This window comes from Neophocaena asiaeorientalis, unplaced genomic scaffold (genome assembly GCF_003031525.2).
Source record: "Neophocaena asiaeorientalis asiaeorientalis breed wild unplaced genomic scaffold, Neophocaena_asiaeorientalis_V1.1 scaffold70, whole genome shotgun sequence".
Taxonomy (NCBI): domain Eukaryota; kingdom Metazoa; phylum Chordata; class Mammalia; order Artiodactyla; family Phocoenidae; genus Neophocaena; species Neophocaena asiaeorientalis.
This window is the reverse complement of record NW_020175410.1, coordinates 10480741-10495257: the sequence shown is the minus strand read 5'-3', so window position 1 is coordinate 10495257 and position 14517 is coordinate 10480741. Positions and strand designations below refer to the sequence as shown.

The 14517-nt window shown below is 40.6% G+C and overlaps 1 protein-coding gene across 2 annotated transcripts in view; it reads right to left on the bottom strand.

Annotated features, from left to right (window-relative positions):
- Positions 1-14517, bottom strand: part of SLC25A13 (solute carrier family 25 member 13) — a 200640-nt gene that overhangs the window by 67895 nt on the left and 118228 nt on the right. The window contains exons 6-11 of one of the 2 annotated variants that reach the window (XM_024767160.1): positions 8482-8628; positions 6308-6446; positions 5457-5550; positions 5162-5246; positions 1734-1821; positions 1092-1250 (exon numbers count right to left, since the gene is read on the bottom strand). In XM_024767160.1, the coding sequence (XP_024622928.1) occupies positions 1092-1250; positions 1734-1821; positions 5162-5246; positions 5457-5550; positions 6308-6446; positions 8482-8628 (712 nt within the window). The remainder of the gene's footprint in view (positions 1-1091; positions 1251-1733; positions 1822-5161; positions 5247-5456; positions 5551-6307; positions 6447-8481; positions 8629-14517) is intronic. The other variant, XM_024767161.1, reaches the window with a different exon arrangement.

Sequence of the window (14517 nt, the reverse complement as noted above, 5' to 3'; positions counted from 1 at the left end):
ATCAAAAGGCCTTTGATGGAGGTTATCTCCCTACACAAAAGAACCTGCAAAATGGAACTTCTCTGGGGTTTGAAACCTCCTCATTTCTAAGGTGAGAGATTTCAAGAGGGGTCTTTGTTGTTGTTTTATTGTTAACTTGGGTGCTTAAGAGGAAGACTAGAATCAGCAGATGGCAGAAGAGGCCTAGAGGCACAGGCTTACACGGCTGCTTACACGGCTTCAAGGTCTGTCTCTGCAGAGTTCTAAATACTATCTCCTGGTAGGGGAAGGGAGGGAAGACCCCGTCAGCTGTGCAGTCGCCAAATGGCAAAGTGGCTTAGCTGGAACTGCCTCACGATACTGGATTTTAGCTGATGCAAATACAGTTACTTCTCTTCTCTCTGTAGAAGGCAATCACAGAGGGAGTGGCTGGGAAGTTAAGTCATGTCCTTTAGGCCAATGCCGGTGGTCAAGCAGTCAGGGTCTGTGGGATCCTTTCCATTTGTGATGACATACTTCTTGCTACTGTTCTTGTTGATTAATGAGCCTCAGATGATTACAGAAGCAGCTGGATAGAGAAGGACTGCCTGGCTAGAGTGGTATGTGAATCAACTCCATTGGGTTCAGAGTCAGAGGAAGGGAAAGGGGCAACCTTAACTCAGAAAGAGACAGTCAAGGAACGAGCGCTGCACTGAACCCCTGGGTACTGGCCTGATAGACATTTTTGTGGAATATTCAAGGAGAATCATTAGTCCCAAGTAGGCTCTGTCCTGTCCCCCAGCTGCCTTTCCCTGTTAGGTGGTGAGTAGAGTTAGTTCAAGAACACAAACAATACAAGCCTTTTAAAAACTCACTAGAGATGGTTATGAAAATAATTACTTTTAAGAAATAAAACATATGGAAGAGCAATATAAATGGCTTTCAGATTATGGGCTGTTTTGATTAGCCATGCCCTAGATGCCTCCAGCCTACGCCCATTAGCATGGATAATTGAGAATCTGCTGTATTTCCATTTTAACACAGTCTCTCTAATACATTTCAGGCATTCAGATGGAAAAACCAAACCTCAGACTACTATTTCCCCTTTCATGAATTTAGCACATGGCACTAACCTCTATACAGTCCAAAGAAGCCTTCATAGCGTAGCACTTTCTTAAAACAGTCCAAGCTGTTTTTATACATAAGTTCTCCCACAAAAGAGCCAGTGGATCGCTGGTTCTGCATTCGAGTTTTTACCAGATCGATGGGGTACACAGCAGTGGCTCCAACAGCTAAAATCAAGGAATAACAATATTTCAGAAGAAATTAAGGTCAGAGGTAAGGGGGAGTTGGTTAACATCAAAGAGAAGATGTGGATGGAAGAAAAAAACAAATTTTGTATATATAAGTTTTAAAACTCTCTACACCCTTAATAAATAACTGTGGGTTTTCATTCAAGTCTCTCCCGATAAAAGGATATCACAGACAGTTCAAATTTTAAAAAGCACATCACTACAGCCTAACCTCATTATTAACCTGTCTCTAGAAAGCCTGTCTGCAGATAAATAAGAGAAAAAAGTCACTTCTAAGTCCCTGATCAGATGTAGGTAAGAGGAAAAAGTTCCCTTTGCTATTATCCTATCACACAGATACAGACTGGTAACTAGCTCAGGGAAAGACCAGGGGAGGCTTTGTCCTTCAGTATTTCAAGGTGGAGAATCAGAGGAAAAAGAGGAATAACAAAAATGAAAAATATGCACTCATCCATGACTCACCTCCAGCAACAGAACCCAGACCAAACCTGTAGGCCGACTCTGCAATCTGTAGGAGAATTGGTCGAGATGAATCGACTGAGGCCTTCTTCTTTGCACGCACAGGAATTGCAGAGTGAGAAAACAGGAGACAGAAAGGAAGACAGAACAAAAATGAGCACATACTATTTTTTAAAAGTTACAACTGGGTTCTAAACTCATGACACAACTAAAATGTCAAAGGGGAAGGTATGATTAGATTTTGTAAGTTCTTATTAATAAAAAGTAATTATTGCTATTAATTTTTAAAATCAAGTTTGAATATAATGAAAGCTGTTACATGCCCCCAAAATGTTATGAATATGAACCCATTTTCAAACGTTCAATTCTCATTAGTGATCAAAGAGATACAAATTTAAAAACATTAATGAGACATCATTCTTCATCAATCAAATTGTCAAATTGGTAGGTTTGGGGTTTTTTTGTTTGTTTGTTTAATGGCAATATCCAACCTGGTAAGAGATGATAAAAAAACAGAGCTTCTCAAATCTGCCATTTAATCAAGCATAAACTGAAGGGAAACTTGGCAATACGCACCCAAATCCTTAAAATGTACCTGAACTTTGACCCTGCAATTCTACTTATAAAAAGTTAGGCTAGAAAATAATCATATATATAAACAAGGATCAAGCTACAAGAATATTAAAAAGCAGTACTGTTTTAAGAGCAAAAACTCTGAGAATACCTAAATGTTCAATAATGGAGGACTGGTTAAAAATAATGCTATAGCTTTAAAACAAAATTGTATGTCATTAAAAAGCAATATTGTAAAAGATATTTGATGCTCAGAAAAAGTGTTCGTAAGGTATTATAAAGCAAAAACAGGCTAAAAAGAATACGGTGAGTAGACAGGTATTCATGGTATGACTTTCTTTACCTTTCAAAATGTTTGAAATGTTTCATGATAATCTTTTAAAACCAATGTTAAAGACTGTGTGTGAATATGCTGTTTTTTAAAAAGTTATTTCGGTATGTATACGCATATAATAATAACACTAACATTTTGGCTATCTCATCACCCAGAGATATCCAAATGTTCACAGTAGCTACAACTAGGCGGCTGTACTACAGGTGATTTGATACTTCCTCCCCTTTTTTGCCCATCTTTTCTAAAGTCATACTTCAGGCCAGTCCGTTGTGGTATTATGATTGCCCTTTTGACCTATTATTCTTACACTGTTTTTGATGCCAGAACATTTCAGAGTATTTCCATTCTCTGTCTACATAAATAAAACAGCAATTTTATGTCACACAGAGCTGTCACATGAGGGTGGCATATAGCTGGTGCTTAATAAATACCTGTTGAATGAATAAATACATTCAGTAACACTTGTTTTTTCAAAACCACGATAATTAAGATCGGTGAACAATGAAAATAATGACCAATCCCAGCTATCAACCCTCTGAGTTTTAGTTGCTGTCAATGTAGCACAATTCTAATACAATGAGATAATTTGGAATCTCCTTCAAAGTTATTTAACTGAAAAACAGCTTTACATAGAAATATGCATCTTTAAGAAAGTAAAACATCTCTTCTGCAGATTCCACGGGGTGCATCCAACGCTATCTCCGTATAGATGATTTCCATCTATATCTGTTAACCATAGTAACTTCATTTTGACAGATGCATCCGTTAGAAAGGCACTGTTTTATTTACACGGATATAAATATGCAGTACTTAGAAAGGTGCTGGCATCAAAACAGTGAGTGAAAATACTTTGAAAATAATAGGTTGGTGGGGAGAGGAACCTACCACTATCACTAACTCATCCAAAGACAAAATAAATGAAATCCCAGACTTTCATTTAACTTTTCTAAAGCTAGAAATGTGGCGTGCTCACAAAACGACACAAGACAGACTCCTCCTCCTGCACGCTGTGGAGGATAAATGTTGGCACCTAGCCTACCAGGTAGATGACCTCCATTGCTTGAGACCGTCGATGTTGTCAGGCCCACTGGGGTTCACACAGTAAAGAATATTCCAGGCAAGCCCCCAGTGAATTGCTCTAAACCTCTAAGCAGCAGCCAATCATTTCCTGCTATAAATCTCATCAATCTCGTCTAACCCTTTCACGGCCAGGATCCACAAGCACCCATCATCTGAAACTCTCAAAAGCTGCAGAGTGCGTAGAGGAAAACTTGTGGGATACCACTGCCAGCTGGAGAACAGGAGGAATCTTTAAAAAAAAAAAAAAAATTCTCTCCTTTTTCTTAATCCCCAAATTTCTACAGGAGATAGTAGCACAGAGACGAAGAGATAACCATCTGGTAAGCAGTGTTTAAAAATCAAAGCGGGGGAGAGCGGAGCTGCTTCCACCTCTGCACGTGATTATACAGTTCTCTCTCCCGCACTCGGGGAAATCGGCTTCCTCTTTTAACGGCAGCCAGCTGGTTTTCCAGAGGTGCCTAGTTAGGGTTTACTGAGTGCACACCCACCCTTCTGAGTTACATGCTGCACACAAAACCTGCCGCTGCCATCGGGTGGGAAAGAGCTGAAAGGAGGGCGTCCTGGCCCGAGGCCTGCCCGTCCTAAAAATGCAGCCCGCATCAACCCATTGTGGTCAAACTGGCGTCTCTGTACAGACCCAGAGCTCCCAGCCAAAAACTGTTAAGTCTCACAGGATTCGGAGATGGCTTTGCCTTAAAGGAGGTATTTTTCTAAAACGACGCTTGTCTGTGAGTGGATTTATTTTACAAACACCATGTAAGCACAACACATGCTCTGGAGGCTTTTATTCTATAACCCTGACCTATAGAAAGCCGAGTAAGAGTTAAATGTAAGAGGTCCCAGGTCTTTGGTTTCTGACTTCCACAAATTCAAGAGGTTGGTTTCTGTTAACCATAAAATAAAATTTAGCATTCCTCAAATTGTTTCCACATAACTTATGAGTCCTTTCACAAAGAAAATAGGTCTAAAAGCCTTCAAACTATGACTCCAGACTAAACAAAATTATCTCACTTTGATATTCAGAAAACCGGCAGGCATGGCAGTTGGGCGATGCCCTGCTGAAGTGCCTCTCTGTGGGGCAGAGCCCAGCTTTCATTTCACAACACGACGCTGGGACGGTGACACCAAAACGGGACTTCAGTCCCACCTCTCCCAGCACAAGATTGAGGGAAGATCTTCTGCCTCTTTTGGAAGGGTTAGGCTTCTAAGGCGGTCAAGAAATCACCCCATCTTTCACAGGAAAAGCAAATGCCAATTATCTGTTATCTTAGAACATCTCTAAGTAATTTCTCTTTCCAGCCTTTTGAAATGGTCTGGATTTTTGGTGGAAAACAAAGAAATGGTAGGTCAGAGACCAGTGTCCAAAAGGCAACTGCACGTGAAAAGGGGTTGGGTGACCCTATCAAAGAAACACCAGGAAGCAAGTGTGCTCCCTGTTACCCACCTGCCTCTGGGCCTCGGCCAAGTTGAAGGGCAGAGTTCCCTCTTCCAGAGGAGCGATCCGTTCAATGTCGGCTAACGTCATACGTCTAGAGGGAAAAGCAAGCACAAGCAACAACAAAATACAAATTTATTAAAATTTACATTATGGAATTTTAAAACGTTTCTTTCCTTGTTTCCCATACTTCAGAGTCATCTTTAATATGGCTTCTTTTTCTCCAGGTTTGCTGCGGTCCTCCTACCCCACCTCCTAACCTCCCTTTATTAAACTAATTAAAAAAAAAAAAAGAGCAACTTACCCCCGTGGCTCATATAAATCTGCTAACTGAAACAAGATGTCAACTTCCATGGGTGTAACCTGACCAAATTTCTGAGCTGCCAGAACAAACTCCTCTGTATGGAAAAAGAGTTAAAAGGGAAAGATTCAAGAAGGAATAGCCACTAAATGCAGCATTAACTCAAGACACAGGAATGAGCGAACATCACCAAACTTTATTATTAACAGTCGTAGAATTCAAGTCAATCCAAATAGGGTAAGAATTTTTGCAGTTCTTTCCTTTATCTGGAAAGAGTGTACAGAATAGCGTCTCTAATATTGACTCTAAAAGCTTGGTGTCATCCAAAGGCTTTGAATAAATGACACAGGAAGCCATTCAAATTGCGGGTCAGGGAAAACCAGCAAGGAGATATGAAACTCAATATGCATAGGTCCCAGGACGTAATATTAATGAAGCTGTGGAATTCCGAAGGGAATTCTCTGTTTAAAAAAAAAAAAAATCCCATTAAAATGCTGATATCTTGATCAGAGATTGTCAATCAACACACACTGGCAGCAGTGTAAGTTTATGGAATTCCTTGTGTACTTTTGAAGGTCACTTTAGAGGATGCCAATTTAGCTCAGGTTTTAGTAAGATTTGAAAACATTTAAGAAACTTTACATGGTTCCCTCATTCAAAGACCGTCTTGGGTTTATTTAAAATGTGCTGAAGATTGTTTTGTCTGATCTAAGGGTGGAGAACACACATGTACCATATGGTTAATATGTGTCAGTGGGACAGAAAAATTTATAACGTAAACTCCTGGTTGTCCTCTTTACCCTAATAGTAACTCACCAAGATAGCTGCAGGCAAGAATTCAGATTCTCACTTACCCTTAGTCACCTCTACATCTTTCCTGTTGCCAGCCAGAGTGCTGTAGATCTTTCTAATGAGTTCCATGTTGTTAAGGAGTGAATTAAATCCATTAAAATAGGAGAAACTAACTTGATGGGATGTGGTACCTCCAGCAGCCTCAAATAAGTTGAAAATAAGAGGGGGGAGAAGAAAAATAAACAAAGCATTTATAGAATGAAGAAGATTCAGAAGTATGTACATCAAATGCTAGTTTTGGAAGTAATCAAGCATGTATAGAAAGAAATGTTTATAAGCATTTTTCTTTCACATTAAAAAAAAAGCTATAAATGATTTTTAGAAGTAACTGCAACTAATCATGACCAGAACTTGTACTCTCCACAAAGTCCTAGAAAACTAAATACATGTGTAGGATTATAACAACAGAACCAGTAGTAATTTACAGAGTTCAAATTTCAATTGGAAATGTTTTATAAGTTTGTTTATTTCATCTAATGAGCAATCCTTAAAAGCTTAGACATGCAAAACTCTATTACACACATGCACACATGCGTATACTTATACATGCAAAACTCTATTATACCAACACAAACATACTAAGAAGAGTGGTCAATCTAACATTAATATCATGATTTGTCATGTTACTTGTAAGTAGTAATAAATCAGCATTAAGTACAGACTTTATATTGGTAGGATTTCTAGCAAACAAGCATATTATGTAAAATTATGAGATGTCATACGCTTTGATGAGGGTTAAGACTGGTCAGAATTCTGATAAGCAGAATTTGTAAGAAACCATATTTCTTCATGGGGACAAGGAAAACAGCATGTCCATTATGAATGGAACTTCAGTTTGAGGTTTCAAACATCTTGCCTTCCCTAACAAGGCAAAATATTTTTATTAGGAAAGCACTTCTTTATAAGGTAACAACCACATAAATCTTCACTTACTACTCGTTTGAAATAGCTGATGTGAGAGCTGGGATAGCGAAGGGGGGGCCAAGAAAAGGAGCGAGATTAACACAGTGCCGGAGTGGAAAAGGCCTTGTCAGATCACCACATCTCCAAAGAGAGAGACCAGAAAGAAAAAGAGGAAAAATGAAAAGCTCCCCTTATGGTAAGCATTGGGGCAAACTCAGGTGATGGTGAAAACACTCAAAAAGTCCTCTCCCTGGGATTAACAAAGGAAGAGTTACCATTGCATAAAGGTCCCAAAACTGGGGCATCATCACAATTACCTAGGAAGCCTCAGAAATTAGATTCTAGGACCTTACCACCTGTGGATGGTGAATAGGTAGGCTTGGAAGAGACCTCAGAATCCGCACTTTTAATAACTATCCCTGATGATTCTTAAGCTCCATGACCAAGGCTTGGGAACCACCACCACAGAATGTTCCAGGACACCCTCAGGGTCCATGAAGGAGGAGAGTGCCTGGACATCCACTAGGAGGGAAGCTCCACGACACAGGACAGCAAGGCTCCGCCCACTGCATGTGCCAGTGTCGCCTCCACACACATGCTGAATGAATGAGTGAATCCAAGGGTTAGAGTTCCTGTTCTGCTGACACCTCAAATACATCTATGCGCACTACCTGTTTACAAAAACCACTTTGCCTTGGAGAACAGGTAAAAGCAAAGATCAGCAGTTGACATACCTCAAAATATAAAGCAAATTAATATGCGATTATATGTCTGTTTTTCCTTTTTAAAAAAGCCAGTTAATAAATACATTTCTTTAAGATAGTCCATATCATCCAGGTGACAAGTTAACCTACCCACTAAAACTGGCAAAGCACTCTCTGTAAGTTTGGTAATGGATGCGATATCACTAAGAAAATAAAAAAATGTTAGTGTATAAACATAATCTGTAAGACTTGTTCTTACAATCCCTTATTTACTGAGCTTACACCAGGTAGAATAAACTATTTCATTATGGCAAGTTACAACCTAGGAGGAAGGATAAATTGGGAGATTGGAATTGACATATACACAATACTATATATAAAACAGATAAGTAATAAGGACCTACTGTATAACACAGGGAACTCTACTCAGTACTTTGTAATGACCTATATGGGAAAATAATCTAAAAAAGAGTGGATATATGTATAACTGATTCACTTTGCTATACACCTGAAACAAACACAACATTGTAAATCAACTATACTCCAATAGAAATTAAAAAACAACTTACAGCTACAAGACATTCTTCTACAAAAGGTGTCAAGACATGAGGGCGGATGGTGACCATGATGTCTCGGAAGTCAATGGCTGCGACCTTTCCGGTCCTGGCATTGTCCCTTTGAACAAAGGCTTGCTTCGCATGCTCCAATTGTATTTCCTGCAAACAAAGAAGGTGAAATACTTCATTTATGTTTCCCATTTACTACCAATGACTGCTCAATTTCCAATCGGGGTGAAGAAATATATACATTATATCTTGATTTACTAAGCCCCACACTTGTTCAATAGCACTCCCAAGTTATCTCCTTCCAAAGAGAGAACTTTGTTCAGACTGGTGAACATGTCTTGAGAAAGTACATTCCTTACATTTCTTACCCAAAGAAACCAAATCACTTCCATGTTCTGCTCTAGTCCAAAGACACAAGGAAAATAAAACCTAGAATGAAGCTTGGCAGGCTCAAAGATCTGGACAAACCCTGCTTAGGGGATGCAGATGATCAAAGGAAAAACACCTACAGGGACATTAACCTCTCTCCAAAGAACAGAGAAAAATTTTGAACGGTAACTTGGTTCACACACATGTGATGTAACAGCAGATTGAAAAGGGTGGCTCTGCTCAGGAATACGCTATTCCTCTACACTGTTGGTATTTGGGGTAGGTTAAATCTTTGTTATGGGGGCTGTCCTATGCATCCCTACCCTCTTTCCACTGGATGCTGGTAGCCCCTTTTCCGCAAGGCCATGGCAATCAAAAATGTCTCCAGAGAGGACCGTATGTCCCGATTGAGGACCAATACTCTAGAATTAGGAACTGGATGGTACATGCATCAGAGGTGGCAAAACTGTGGCAGTGCCATTGGATATATGTTTTAATTCATATGATCTAAGGACAGGAAGCCCAACCTTAGATTTCTATTGCTATTCTCAGGGTATAAGTATCAAAAAATAAAACACGGTCTCCCGTCAAAACCCGTCATGTGCTGTGTAGGAGAAGCATCCCTTCTGCAGAGAGTATATTATATTCTCTTCCTCAAGACACTCTATCCATTTCCCCAATGGGCCCTTAGAGTGAGATCTAATGTCTATGAAATTAAAAGGCATCCCGGATGTGGCTTTCAAGGACTTTAAATTATTTAAATTTAAAAGTTTTATTAGATGATACTGAGGAATTAACTTTTTTTTTTTTAACTTTGGTGAGATAATGACTTACAGTTTTATGAAAACTAACTGTCCTCATGAAGTAGTACAAACTAAAGTGTGGGAGAAATGACATTAATCTGAAAATGCCTTGAAGTATCCTATCTCCCTTCTCCTCCCACAGAAAGTTGGAGAGATAAAGGAAGACTAATATTGATAATAATTGAAGCTGTATAGTGGGAACACTGTGGGTCATCATATCTTTATCCTTACTTTTATGGGGTTTGAAAGTGTCTACAATAAAACACTTCTAAAGACAAAACAATAATAAGAATCAGAGTTCTTATCCTATTCAAAAGCCTCTTCTCGGTTATAGCATCTGCCAGTGTTGATCCGGCCTGGAACTCTCGTCTGGGACCCTAATCTTTCTAGTATTTCTTCCACTCACTCCTTAAATAGGAGGCACGTGTCAGCCCTCTGTCCTCAGGTCTTCTCACTCAACTCTCCTAGGCAAAGACCTCCCCTCCCTAGGTCTTCTTATGAGATTTCTTATAAGGCTTGACTCCCAGATCCAAGTCTCTCACTCCAATCTGCTGCGCCAGAATTTCTAACTGCTCAGTGAATATACTCATGGGGGTATCTTGTAAAGGCCATAAAATTACACGTCGCTAAATCCACTACTATATGTTTCCCACCCAGCCCTCAAACCTGGTCCTTCTCCCATGTTCAAAGCTTAATTATTAGCATGCTGTTTTCCCGGTCACTTACCCTAGAAACCTGTCATTTTCAATTTTTCCAGCTTCCTTTCCCCCAGAGTAAACCAGTTACTACATTAAGCCACTTGGACCTTTGAAAGTTCAGTCAAATGCATCTTTTCCTTTTTATTCCTGACCACTGGTTCAAGGCCTCCTCAGACCACGGCTGAATGGCCACCATGGGCCCAACTGTCAGTCTGGCACTCCTCTCTAACCTCTGCATCCACCTTGCACACGTCAACAGCTGTCTTTCAGCATCTCAAATCTGACTTCAGTAACCCTCAGCTGAAACCTTTCATCGTAAAGATCTATCTCCAAAGCAAGGCTCTCCAGACCCTACAAGGAGTTACTCTCAGCCTGGTCTAGGGCACCCCATGCCCAGCCTGGACAGACCCTCCACACATCCGGGCCTTTGTCCACACTCTTCCCTCCACCTGGCGGAGATTATAGCCTTCTGCTCTAGCTCCTGAAATCCTACCACTTGGTGGCTCAAATGCCACCACTTAGGTAAATATAACCAGGCCTCCTAACTGCAAATAACTGATCTGATCATGCGGCCTCCTGCCTGAACCTCAATTATAAGGCTTGTCTTACTCCATCCTACATTATAATCAGTTATTTACATTCCTGTCTTTCCCCCGCCTTGCCAGGAAAGAGAGACTGTGTCCTGCTCATCCTACTTATGGTGTGGGCAGAATGCTTTAGATATAGCAGGTACTCAATAAACCAGGGACATAATCTTCAGTGACAGGTACTGTATAAAACCAACTGAGTGAACAAATTACAATGTATTGAACAAAAAGGGGTCCTCCGTACAAGTGTCTCCAATTTAAAAGGAAGGATGAAACCAACTGTTAAACACCCTGTAGTGAAAAATGACCACAGTATGTATTCAATTGAAAGTAAATGAACACAGTCTTCTTTGAATCGCTAGACCCACTGCTAAAGCTATCGTAAGCCAAGATTACTCTCAACAATACCAGAAAGTGTGTTCAGTTATTTACCACTTCCCCTAGTTTATAACTGAAATAGTCTCGGGGCTCCTCAGATCATTATAGCAAAAGCAGCATCAGTTTCCCTGGTCACTCCAACTCCTCAGAGAGCAGGAAGCCGGAACACTGAGACCAATCCATCCAGAATGTCTAACTGGGAAACAGACACCCAAGTGGGGTTGATGCTCCCACTGCAGGACAGGGGGTGAGTCTGTAATGGGGACAAGTGGCATCACTACGCATTTCTGTGCACGATTAAACATTTAGTAGCGGGAATCCCGCAATCTCGGTAACAGAAAGCACTTCTAACCCTAACAAAGGACAACTTGAGAACACATTTCCAACAGTTCTTAAAGATTGGGGACACTAAATTCCATGAAAAACAAGGTGGATCCAGGTAGTTCTCTAATAGTAGAGTATAGTAAAAACGTTTAGTTACGTGTCTCCCCAAAATTAAAAGTAGGTTACTGAAGATGGGGTTGCCTTCTGAAGAACATCTGTTTATGTCATGACTATTTCTTCTTCTGGGTGAGGAAATGAAAACTATTACCTCAAATGATAAAACAGCCACGATAACAGCATTTTGGAAGCATACATTACCTGCCAGTGTTCTAAAGTGCTTTGTAGTGATAAACTGATTTAATGCTCACAGCAACCCTATGAGGCAGGAACTATTATTAACCCCACTGTAGCAGGTGAGGAAACGAACGTCTCACTGACAGGAAGCAGCAAAGCTGGAATTCAAAGCCAGGCAGTCCCGCTGCACTGACCTTGCTCCTAATACCCCACAACACTGCATGGGAAGCCTGGATAATGCTGCTGTCAGGAATTTGATTACAAAATATTATTTGACACTTAGGAGTCTTCATAGCTATAAGAAGATCAACATTCAATTTGCTTTTAAAGTATTCCAGTGCTCTAGATTTTTCTGTAGCCTATTTTCACGAGAAAACAATAAAATTCCCCAAACATTTTCATTAAGGCAAAAGTCTCTGATGCGCTCTCAAACACCAGGACTGTCCTCCTAACAATAGCAGAGACCATGGAGGAGAGAAACCAAATCTAAAGGGCCTTCTCCCAGCCTTGCTCACGACCTCAAGAGACTGAGGAGGAGAAAGACCAATAAGGAGGCCTTGGGGGGAGCTAACATACAGGTACTCTACAAATACTTAATTCAAGAATGAATGACCTTTGAAACAAGGAGCCAGGCTCACTACTCACGGTAGACTGACTTAACATCAAAGCTCTCCATTGGCACCTCTACAGCTGTTTAAGGAAAACCTATCCCTATTCAGGGCTACCAAGACAGTGAAGCATACTAGATCTGAGTCCACAGGGGTAAAGCTGGGACGGCGAGCTTTTGGTATGCATGGTGTCTAGAGCATGGGTAGTTACCGTTCATTTCCAAAACGAAAGGGACCAGAATGGAGAAACTCGTCCTTCGTGCAGGGGAGAGGAGAACAATGGGAGACGGAGACGCAACAGTTACGTTCAAATATTTAAAGGTTTATAGGACCATCAGGTAAAAAAGAAGTTAGACTGGTTCTCTGTATTTTTTAAAGAAAAAAAAAAAAATCAAAGGAGAGAAGATAGAGGGATCAGGTTTCAGCACAAAACCCAGAAGTATTTAACCTGACTATTCAGCAACGAAATGGGCTACCTTGCAAAGTTGGGGGTTCCCAGTCACTGGAAATACCTGTTCAACTACTGGCTGAGAAACATACGTCAAGGAATTTTATTTTTTTATTTTTTCATATTCTATTTTATTTCATTTTATACAAGGGGTTGTGGAAGCAATCTGTTATAATGACAAATCTGAAGTTTGGGACAGGAATGGGCAGAGTTCAAGTATCAGTTGTGGCGCTCCTAGCTGGGAGGGCTTAGGGAAGTGTGTTTGTATCTCAGAGCCTCAGCAACACCTGACTGCACCGAGTGGTAAAAACTAGACGTCACGTGCGACCGGCACTTAATAAAAAGTAGCTTTGATTTTGGTCAAGGTGAATGGTTTAAAAACCTCTAAAGTCAGTTCCAATATAAGTTCTTGGAGTCATTAAAAAAAATCACCTAGTAGGTAAGGAACAGTTCTGCTAAGTCATTCTGAACCAACAGCAGGAACAGAGACGAAGACCAGTTAGGGTGGAGGATAACAGTAACAGCTGAGTGCCTGAAAACTTCTACAGGCCAGGGGCTCTGCCAAGAACTTCAAAGACAGGACTTCATTCAAGCCTCACAATAATCCTGTGAAGTGATAACACCTTCATCTCCCAGAGGCACCCGAAGCTTAGGGAGGTTAAGTAACTAGTCCAACGTCACACAGCTAGGAGGTGGGAGAGGCTGAGATCTACCAAAGTGTTGTCGGATTCCAAACCTGAGAATTCCAACTACTAACATATGCTGCCTTGGGTAAAACCGTAAGTAAGGGGATCATGAGTGATCTGGACAGATAACTGGTAAAGAGATTTTAAGAAAAGTTTGGGTGGTGATTTATATATAAAAATGGAACAAGAGTTTCTTAAAGAATTCTCACCTTGGATGATGGGAGAGATAGGAGAATCTACCACAAAAGAAAATACTTAAGGGGAAAGAGATGAGGTAGTTGACCACGGGGAGAAACTTGGAGTGAGATAAGCTTTGCCTCCAGCTACAAACAAAAGAAAGCCAGAGGTACAGGTTGAAATGTAAATCTGAGAAATGCAGACAACAGGATTTTAGGGGGAAAAAAAAAAACCCCAAAGGCTAACATTTACTGTTGTTAAACGCAGGCTATGCTCCAGGGACAGCTGCATTTTCCTGCTTCATCTTTCAATAACCTTATAAGGTGGGATTACCCACCACCTCCATTTTGTAGACGGAAAAATTAGGTAAAGAGCAGCTGAGGGTCGCATGACGCTAAGGATGAAACTGGATATGCAGCCGGGCGGTCTGGCTCCAGAGCCATATCCTTATCCTACGTGGACTGCCCGTTCCTTTTAGGGGAAGGCCTACCAAAAACCAAAAGGGAAAAAAAAAAAAAGTTGTAAAAATGCATGAGATCATCCTACAATGCATAGGAAGAGCAGGCAGATGACAAAAATGGAAGCAATACCTAAATGAGTAGAGACAAGAAAATCGATGGCCTGAGACCCTGTGGAAAACCCAGAGAGCTGGAATGAAGGCACGGCT